Source organism: Athene cunicularia (assembly GCF_003259725.1).
Source record: "Athene cunicularia isolate RWA chromosome Z unlocalized genomic scaffold, athCun1 chrZ_part4, whole genome shotgun sequence".
In the NCBI taxonomy this organism is placed as follows: domain Eukaryota; kingdom Metazoa; phylum Chordata; class Aves; order Strigiformes; family Strigidae; genus Athene; species Athene cunicularia.
The window spans coordinates 1,936,484-1,946,865 of record NW_020799145.1 but is presented as its reverse complement, the minus strand read 5'-3'; the positions used below and the strand labels follow the sequence as shown (position 1 = coordinate 1,946,865).

The 10,382-nt window shown below is 37.6% G+C and overlaps 1 protein-coding gene across 2 annotated transcripts in view; it reads left to right on the top strand.

The window, feature by feature from the left end:
• Window positions 1–6: 6 nt before the first annotated feature.
• PUM3 (pumilio RNA binding family member 3) overlaps window positions 7–10,382 on the top strand; it is a 30,558-nt gene continuing 20,182 nt past the window's right edge. The window contains exons 1-9 of one of the 2 annotated variants that reach the window (XM_026866783.1): window positions 7–371; window positions 2,225–2,401; window positions 4,065–4,200; window positions 4,945–5,020; window positions 5,817–5,910; window positions 6,125–6,191; window positions 6,723–6,897; window positions 8,599–8,702; window positions 9,193–9,271. In XM_026866783.1, the coding sequence (XP_026722584.1) occupies window positions 275–371; window positions 2,225–2,401; window positions 4,065–4,200; window positions 4,945–5,020; window positions 5,817–5,910; window positions 6,125–6,191; window positions 6,723–6,897; window positions 8,599–8,702; window positions 9,193–9,271 (1,005 nt within the window). In that variant the 5' untranslated portion in view covers window positions 7–274. The remainder of the gene's footprint in view (window positions 372–2,224; window positions 2,402–4,064; window positions 4,201–4,944; window positions 5,021–5,816; window positions 5,911–6,124; window positions 6,192–6,722; window positions 6,898–8,598; window positions 8,703–9,192; window positions 9,272–10,382) is intronic. The other variant, XM_026866784.1, reaches the window with a different exon arrangement.

The following is a 10,382-nucleotide window of genomic DNA, read 5'->3' as shown; positions in this document are numbered from 1 at the left end:
CCTGGGGAGCGAGGCTGGGGCCGCGGCCGCCCAGGTCCGATGAGGTGCGGTCTTGTCTAGCTGAGCCTTCGTGCTGGCCGGCCTGTGGGCGACCTCTTCTGCTCCTGCACTGCCCACCTAGGGACGGGCGACCGCCTCTGGGAAGGGTTAAACTCCGTCAAGTGTGTTAACCGGTGTTGAGGGGAGCGCAGGCTGTGTTTTCCTCACGTCGTCGGTGAGGGAGCCACGGTGGTCCGGTAATGATGTCTCTTGCTCCGTTTGCAGTGTTGTCACAATGGAAACTAAGGGTAAAAAGAAGTTCGTGGGGAAGAGTGGAAAAGCACCTCGTGGAAAAGTGCCACATGGAAAAAGGAAATTTAAAAAAGATAATGGTAAGAAGACAAAAGCTCCCTAATAGGAGCCCTGGCTGAGTGATTATTGTTGTGCACAAGCATGCTTGAATTTCACTATCTTGATAAACTTATGTCATGAAATGACTAGCTTGGTACATGAGTGAAGAGGTGGATATTGTCTGCCTGGACTTCAGTAAGGCTTTTGACAGTGTTTCCCATAAGATTATGAGGTGGAGGTGCTGATGAATTACAGTCTGGATGAGCAGATGGTAAGATAGTTTAAAACTGGCTGAATGGCTGGGCCCAAGGTGTTAATCAATGACACAAAATCAAGTTGGAGATCAGTAACTAGCAGTGTACCTCAGGAGTCAGTACTGTGCCCAGTCTTGTTTAGCAGCTTCATTAATGATCTGGATGATGGGGCAGAGTGACAGAGAACTGGGAGAACTGGCTGATGCACCAGAGGTTGTGCTGCTCTCCAGAGGGATCTCAGCTTGCTGAAGATATGCACTGACAGGAACTTTATGAAGTAGAGCAAAGAGTGAAGTGCAGAGCCCTGCCCCTGGCAGGGAACAACCCCATGCACCAGTACATGCTGGGGAAAGCAGCTTTGCAGGAAAGGCCCAGGGGATCCTAGTGGTCACAAAATGGAACATGAGCCAGCAGTGTGCCCTTGTGGCAATGGCAGCTAAAAGGATTCTGGGCTGTATTAGTAGTGCTGCCAGCAGGTTGAGGGAGGTGATCCTTATGCTCTTCTCAGCACTGGCGAGAGCGCACTTGGAGTGCTGTGACCAGTTCTGGGCTCCCCAGTGCAAGAGAGACATGGCCATACTGGACAGAGCCCAGCAAAGGGTCAAAAAGTTATGAATGATCTGGAGCTTCTCTCCTGTGACTAAAGGCCAAGAGAGCTGAGACAGTTCAGCCCGGAATAGAGAGGGCCAAGGTAGGTCTTGTCAGTGTATACAAATAGCTGAAGAGGGAGTGCAAAGACAGAGCCAGACTGTTTCCAGTAATGCCCAGTGACAGGACCAGAGGCAGTGGGCACAAACGGAAACATGGGAGGTGCCCTCTGAACACCAGGAAAGATTTCTTTACTGTGAGGGTGACTGAGCACTGGCACAGGTTGCCCAGGGAGATGGTGGAGTCTCCCACCTTGGAGATAGTCAAAAGCTGCCCGAACACAGTCCTGGGCAACCAGCTTTGGATGGCCCTGCGGGAGCAGGAGGGTTGGACCAGATGACCTCCAGAAGTCCCTTCCAACCTCAGTCAGTCTATGATTCTATCTTGCATTCAAAACTATACTGTATGATCAAATAACCTGGAAAAAGTAAACCTGAAATGCTTTAGATTGCATTGCAAGTCCTTCAACTCTATTTGATCAACCTAAAGTACTCTTTAAGTAAAGATTTGAAGATGATAACATTGATTCTAGACCTTGCTTTCCCACATGAAGAAAAATTTTTATTTGACAGTTGAAGCTAGGGTGTGTGAGTGCTGTGGGTTAGGATTGAGAACATACCTTTCAGTGTTTTATTGCTTCTGCTTAAAACAGATTATGTCAAAACAGCTCTTACCATAAACTGTGAAGTGATACTAATGTGGGGATTGATGGCTGATGTCAAGGGTGGTGAAATTCTTGATTTAGAATAATCCTTTTTATGCCTGGGCTATTGTACTACTGCCTGGAAAATAATGCCTGGGCAGAACTTCCATAGGGAAGACTGGGACACCCAGGGACTGAAGTGAAAACACCAGCTTTGAAAAGCATGTAAGAATTACTATTATTTATATAATTGTTACTACAAAGTAGTTCAATTCTTGTTACAGTGTAAATATATTTGAAGCAACTAGGATAACATTTTAGTTTCTGTTTTGTTGCTTAATACATTCAGGTCCACCAAAGAAACTTACTAACAAAGGAGATGAGGAGGGAGAGCCTAAATCCGTTTCCAGGAAATTTGTGAAAGGACAGTTAAGACATGGAAGTGCTAATGTCAAACAATGGAAGAATAAACAACAGTCAGGAAAGCTTGCAAACAAGAGGAAGCTCCAGGATGGTGAAGAGGGAGGTGAGCAGATTTTTAAGGCTGGATATCAATGGAAACTAGGTTTTGGGAAACAGTTTCTTTGTTCACCTAGGTCTTCTTTCCCCAAGTTTACTTCATGTTTAACTGTTGCTGTGGAAACAATTACTTCACCTGACTAAGTTTGAGACCAAAGTCATGAGAATCAACTGTTAGGAATTTTCTTGGAAGTCAAAAATAAAGATGCAGTAGCAAATTTAAATAATTAGTGTGCTGTCATAAAGCTGTGATTATTTTAATAACAATATTATGTGGATAGCTTGAAACTGGCTGTTTTCACACAAATTTGGAAAACAGATTTTTTCGCAGACCATTTTAGAAATTTAATTCTCTGTTCTAAAGGTATTGACTATAGAACTTGGAACACAAAAATTCATGAAACAAATTTGATTATCCCTTATATTATTTTTTTTCTGTGGTCCAATCTATCTTATCACCTCTTTTAAAAAACAAAAAGACAGCATTGGTGTTATCACTGCTTTTTACACTTTGCAGCTTACGTTTATACAGAGAAGCTAAATGAATGTATGGTTTTATCACTGTTCAGACGGATTTCTTTTTTATCTTTGTTTCTGGTACATGAGAACTTCATGTTGTTTCTTCCTTTGCTATGAAGCAAAACTCTACTGGGACAATTAAACAACTGTAAAATAAGAAGTGGAATTTTATGTGAGGGATTCTGAAGTTCTGCAGAAAAATGTTAGTTGTTTGAGGGACAGTAGAAGATGTTGAGCAATTTATCGTTGCTGTTGTTGCATGTTTGGAGAATGGCTTTGCGTGGAATATGCACTAGATGTGTGGAAACTAATAGCAACAGAATGTTCATATTAAGTTGCTTTAAAAAAAACAAACCATAACCATAAACAAACCTTTAAAAATTGTTTTTAAGAATAATTGAAATCTGTTGTGTATTGCACAGTGGCACTGCTCTCAAAGCGAAGTGTTACTGTTTTTGCTTGTCACTATTACTTTAGCAGAATGATACAAAAAGTTGATAATATGCTTTGTGAAAAGAGAACATGTTTTTTACATGGGTAAGACAGTTAAGCGCATGCTGCTAAATACCAACAAGTGGTGCTTTAAGGTCTTCAAATTTAAAGCTGGGTCTTAATGTTTCATCTGGCAGTAATAGCATGACTTGCTTCTGTGAAACCAAGTGATACGAGATGATGATCTTTGTCAGTGTGTGAATAACTAAAATCATATACTTGAAGTTTTTCCATAACTCACTTGTGGCTGTTTCTATAAAGTTACCTAACTGAGTATGTTGTGTGGCAGTGTATAGTTGTTGTCCCGTGCTTAAGGAATTTGACTGAATAAAAAGATTAAGCATGTTAAAAGGCTTTAATTTTTCATTTATCTGATGTGAGTTAGTGGTGTTCTTCGGGGGGGGGGTCTGAGGCAGTCATAGGCTGCTAGGTGCATTTTAAAAAATTTGTCAAGCTATTATAAAGTTTGTAAAGCATCCTTTGACAGAGCTTTGAGGAAGAAATCAGGTTTTGCCTTGTTCTTCCAGTATTCTAGATGTGATTTTAATGCTAAAATAGTAATTTTCACAAGTCACAGAGCTGCCACAGTTTATACTGATGAAGTATTCCATTGCTCCTCTTTTATTGACTATAGAAAATGTATTTACTTTTGTCTTCAGGGTCAGAGTCTAAGAAGCCAAAGTGGAATGACTTCAAAAAGAAAAGGAAGGAGTTAAAGCAAACCAGACAACTTAATGATAAAAGTAATTATGACATAATTGTAAAATCAAAGCAAATATGGGAAAGTATGAGAAGGTAATAATAGGGTTTTTTTTCTTTCATTCATTTGACTTTCAGTCATAAGTTGCAAGAAGACCTTCTTTCTCCTCCTGTAAATATAGGAAACTATATTTCCACAGTGAAACTTCATGAGTGATTGATAATGTTACAGGCAGTTCTGTAGATGGTTCAGACAGTGTGGTGACCCATGATGATGGAAATGTCTGGATTGAGTTTACTTGTATTTTAGGCTAAAATTTATGAATAAATGCTTAAGGAGTTGTCTTCTTTTTTTGAATCATGAAGCACAGAGCATGTACTGATTTGGCCTGATCTTGCAGTGGGATCACTACATGACTTTTTTGTAGAGGCTTATATGCGCTCTCTGGATAGGAATAATTCAAGGTCTGGGGCCCCACGTCAGAAGGAGTTAATTTTACTTGCTCTAAGTGTCCGTGCTTTGCAATTTTGGCTATAAGATGCTTCCTGATCCTTGGATCTGTAAGCAATTGGCTACAGATTTTAGTTTATGTTATTTTTATTAATAATTGTTACTCAGAAAAAAATTATTTTTGAGTGTGGAAATCTGGTTTGGTTTCTAGGAATTGAAACTGCTTAATTTAATCTGTACAGTTTTAATGAATGACAATGCAAATTTGTGTTAGCATGAGCTAACTTTATTTTATAGTGTCTTGCTTCTTAATTTATAGAGATAAATGATTTATACTACAAAAAGGCTGCTTCCACTGTTAATATTGTTTTACTGTTTTTCACTTGTAGGAAAAAATGCGATAAAGAGAAACGAGAAAAACTAATGAATGAACTACAGAAGCTTCTTCATGGAAAAATTAAAAGTGTAAGAAAAACTAATGCCATAGTTCACAAATTCACAAAAGCTTCTTTATGGAGTGGTGAAATATAAATGAACTTTTAATAATATACTATTAACCTGTTCTTCCAAATGCTACAGGGAATTTTTTAAACTGTGAGTAAAAAAAACAGAAACAGGGTTGAAAGACTGTATTTGCTACCTAGATTTCAGGGCAGAGAGCTTTGTTTATCAGCTGGTTATTTTAAGGGTGTCTGTTTTGCCAAGCAGCTTGAGTCCAGTGAAATTCTGTGTTACCTGAAGTTCAAAACCAGCCACTCAGCATTTTGATTAATTACAATTGTTGCTTTGCCACATTCTTTTAGAAGAGTCCTGATAATGTCCTCATACTTAACGGTACTAAACATTCTCCGCTTAATTCTTGAAATATATAAATTTACAGTGAAATGCATAAATTTACAGTGAAATACATGTTGCATTTTAAAGTGATTCTTGGTATTCCATGCCAAAGTGCTCTCACTCTGAAATTACAAAGAATATGAGAGAAAATGAGATACCATTTAGTAATTCTCTTCCAGTATTAAAACCCATATGCACGGTCTTAATTGTCAGCAACTGCAAATATTATCTATATTTTTTTAATGAAGTACTTACAGAGCAGTAAAAAACGTTAAAACTTAATTTGTTATAAAGAGGTAACTACTTTTATAGTTGGCATTACATGCTGCACGTGGCATAAATCAGAGGGCAAGTGCATTAAAATAAATTTGGTGCATAATGCTGTTTGAATAGTCTAGAATAATGAAATATGTCTGTCCTGTAGCTGGCATTTGCACATGATTCAACTCGAGTGATCCAGTGCTTTATTCAGTATGGCAGTGAGAAGCAAAGACAGGAGACATTTGAAGAACTGAAAGGTATTTTCTTCCCATTTACATTTCAACTATGTATTTCTGTATTGTTGTTAGGATGCATTAAAACAAGCTATATTGTTACCTCTTGAATATTTTTAACTTTCTGCTGAACTAATGCATTATTTCTAGTGAGCTTTTAACATTTAAATAATAGCATCTTGTTTTATAGAGTTAATGGAGTGAAAAATCAAACTGGCTGGATCTTTTTCCCTTCTAGATAGCCTAGTAGAGTTGAGCAAGTCAAAATATTCCAGAAATATTGTGAAGAAATTTCTTATGTATGGGTGAGTTTGAAGTGAATTTTTTTAGCTGTGTTGCATTGTTTCATTTCCAGTGTGAATGTTGCTCTTAATCTGTAGTGCATTGATTATAAATGAAAAATGTGTCTCTGGAAACAGAGATGTTTGGTATTGCTAACAGCAGTTTTCCTTTTGCAAAAAGTAAAGCTAAAGCTGTATGCATTGAGGAGAACGTACACCCAAAAAAGCTCAAATATATGCTCAGAGTTGATCTTTGCTTTATACAGAAAACTGGCTTTTAAAAATTTTCTCTGCTTAGTGTTTCAGGAAGGCGTCAGTTATTCTGTAGAATTTATCCACTGATTTCTTTCCCTCAAAATGCCTCATGATTTCTCCAAATTCCTGTTATTCTCGCCATATTTCCATAAATGACATGAGGCTGATACAAATGTATATATTTCCTGGTTTCTGTGCTAAAACTTAACGCCTAAATGTGCTTCCGAAAATAAAACTATTTTTAGGTCAGTTTATCCCTAAAGCTTTAACTCTTGCTATTTATCTTTCCCTGTGAAACAGGACAAAAACACAAGTTGCAGAAATAATAAAAAGTTTTAAAGGCAATGTGAAAAAAATGCTCCGTCATGCCGAAGCATCAGCTGTAGTGGAATATGCATATAATGACAAAGCCATTCTGGAGCAGAGAAATATGCTGACAGAAGAACTGTATGGGAACACTTTCCAGGTTTACAAGGTAACGTTTCAATACTTCCTAGTTTAAGGTGGTTTAGCATCTAAAGAATTGTGTTAGTAACACCTTATCTATCTTACCTACTATTTCTTTTGATTAGATTTTTTTCTGTCAGATGTCCAAATGTAGTCTAGTTTAGCCTGTTTAAATGTTATGTTTACTTGCACATTTCTAGGTTAAATTGCTGTGTTTCTTCAGTTTGGACTACGTGAAATGTTATTTTCATGTATGAGCTTGCTCCGCTCATCAAAGACTGTCTCATATCATATAGTTGCAGTTATCATAGTGCCATAGTGTCTAGCCTGAAGCTCTTATCCTTGCTGAGATAAGATTTAGGTTTAATTCCCCATTAATGCTGTAGATGGCTTTTGTGTGTTGGAACTGCCTTATGTCTGTGAGAACTGAGTGTGAGCAGAACATATCTGTATCTATATACAGGGTGTCATTTCGGCTTAATTTCTGGCTTTGTTTTCTTTTCTCATGGAGACTATAGGACTTGAGTCTCTTTTGAAACCATTTAGACGTAGATCCTCACCAGGCACTGAGAACTTTTTAAAAAAGCACAACCTCCTTTCATTTTTTCTTTCTTGCTAACTCAGAATGCTGGTTTCCTTTGAGGCACAGATAGTTTTATTTACTACAAAGTACAAAACTGTTTTATGAAACAAAACCCAAGTTTTCTGTTAAAGTTGTATAAGAAATTAACAGCTCGTTTCTGAACCATATTGCTATTTTATCTTTACAGATTAGTATAAATTTTAGTAAAGCATTTTGCAACGCAATAGAAAGGTATGTTTGCCGGTTTTTGTGGGCTGTGATTTGTACTGGGAGTAAAACAGCCTCTGATATCTAGTGCAGAGTTAGCATCCATCATTCTAGTATTGTTTTCATGAGTGCCTCAAGTAGTCTTCCATTGCAATGCAAACCTGAGACTCAGCATGTGAGTTTGTAAGAAACTATGATGTAATCCCTAACAAGACCTGTTATTTCTTGGAGTTTTGAAATGAGTGGTTTGCTTTTCCTCCCCCACCTCCAACTCTCTACTTTTCCTCTCTCCGCACCAGCCCAACAAGGATGGTTAAAAATACGTTTCTTCTAAATTTCGATCTAGTCAGACTGTTCTTCTGACAGCATATTCTTTTACAAGAGTTTCCAGTGTCCTTGTTTAGATGAGATACCAGGAAGTACTTCTGTATTTAGGTTACATGGTATACATTCTTCCTCTCTGCTGTTCTTGAACTGGAATTTCCTGGGCCTTGGTTAACTTCTCAGTTAATTGACATTGCTGTGCTGCCCCCTAGCATAAGCATACTGTCATGCAAGCTTTTTGCTTAGCTCAGAAGTCCCTTCTTAGCTCAGCAGTCTCTTAAGACAATGTCATTTTTTTGTATTTTACCTTGTATCTGACAGTTTCATGAAGAACTGATCATAATTGGCAAAAAATTGTTCCAACCGTAATAGTTCGACCACAAAAGTAGCTTTTGTTAGCTAATGATGAATATTCAGTTTGTAGAAACTTAAGGATACAGCTTCTGACATACTCAGATAAACTTTTTATTTTTAAAATTGTAAAAACCGTTAGTTTTGCAGAAAATTAAATTTTTTTGTGAAATTATTCGTGAATTTTGATTGAAAAGTGAATAAAGATTGTGATTTTCTGTGAACTCTTATACTTGCAATTGAACCTCTGTGCATTCATTTCAGACACCCATTTCCCCAACACTGGATAAAGTGTTAGAAGCTCAGCCTGAAAAGAGAGAGGCCATCTTGGATGAAATGAAGCAGATTCTTACACCGATGGCACAAAAGTAAGGACAAAAATTGTTTTAAGGTGTGACAGTACAGTGTGAACCAGTTTCTTTCTGAAATACAACCAGACAGTGATATTGATACTCCTTTAAGCTATAATATTGCTGTGTTCTATACTAAGTAACTGGTTTTGTCCAAAGTGTCATAATTAATATCTTCTCTTAATGTTGAATTCCACTTTGATAAATTAAAATTGTTCCTGACCCAGTCAAACAATTGTTAGAAATCCCACAGTGTGGTGTGCTTCCAGAATGCATTATTGGATAAGCTTCTCCAGTGGTCTTTAGGAGAAAATATTTTACTAGGTTTTAGAACTTGTGAGTTTTGGTAGAATCTTCCACTTACTGTAAATGCTAAACATCTAATCCAGAATGATTTACATGTTTTCTGCACATCACACTGCCTAACTTTTTTGAATACAAATGAAATATTGCTAGTTTACCATTACTTGTGGGGGACTTTTTCTTATTTTCCTCTTCCCAAATACAGAGAGGCTGTGATAAAGCACTCACTGGTACATAAAGTATTTTTGGACTTTTTCACTTACTCTCTTCCAAAACAAAGATCCGTAAGTATGTTTTGTTTGGTTTTTGTCTTTTTTCCTTTCAGTGGGAAAGTTTTTAATCTTGTCATAAAAGTGTTGTAAGGTAACGACACAAATACACATCTTACATTTATAAAGTTTTACACATTTGGCGATTCCAGATTGATGATTGGGAAGTAGTGTTATATGGAGATTTACAGTAATAGTGAACTTTCACATTAGAGCAGTAGTGTGTGATATTTGAATTTAAAAAAAAAAATCTAATGGTATGACTGATATTTTGTCTCTCCTTGCTAAATGGTCCTTCTTAATAGTTGTCGAATAGTTAAAGCTTCCAGTAGTTTCATTTTCCAGTGTGTAGTTTCTTAACCACTTGTAGCCATTGTCCAAAAAAATTACTGACCAAAATACAATCAGATTGGGCACTTCTGTCACCAGCCAAATCTTTGTCTTCTGCCTCCTCCTGACCAAGCATCTGGCTTTTACACTGTGTGTGTATTAAATTCCAGTTTTAAGCATACCTCAGCCATTCTTGCAAAAACTACGCGTACATCCATCTGTGTGATGTGACATTGCATAAGCTGGTGTCCTGGTTGGCTTTACCTGTTTTCACGCTTTGTCCATCAGTCTCACCTGGGTTCTGCAGTTCAGCACCGTCTTGCTCCATGCCAAGTGGATCCTTCTAGACTTGCTGTGTCTTAACTACTTCTTCTGGACTGAATTCCTGAACTCTTTTCTTTGTTACTGTTAAGAAACCCAGCACTAAGGGTAGGCTATTTGTGGCCTATTCTGAGTCCAGATCTTAATTAATTAAATGTTTCTGTGCATGATTTCATGTAATGCTTTGTCAGAGAGTGCTTGTAGATTCAGAGTCTTGTGTGAATTGGGGGAATAAAGGTTTGCTTTCCCCCCCACCCCCATATCCAACTCTTCTCCTTTCTCTCCCCCCACTAGCCCAACAAGGATGGTTAAAAATATTTATTCTAATTTTCCTCCTTGACTGGCTTTTGTACAGACATAGTAGCATATGGATATACTCTTCAGGGTTTGGAAACTGCAGTTGTAGATCTGTTCCTGCCTGTGCATATAGCTAGTGATTATAGAAGTGGTATCTAATAACATGGGAGGAGGTTTT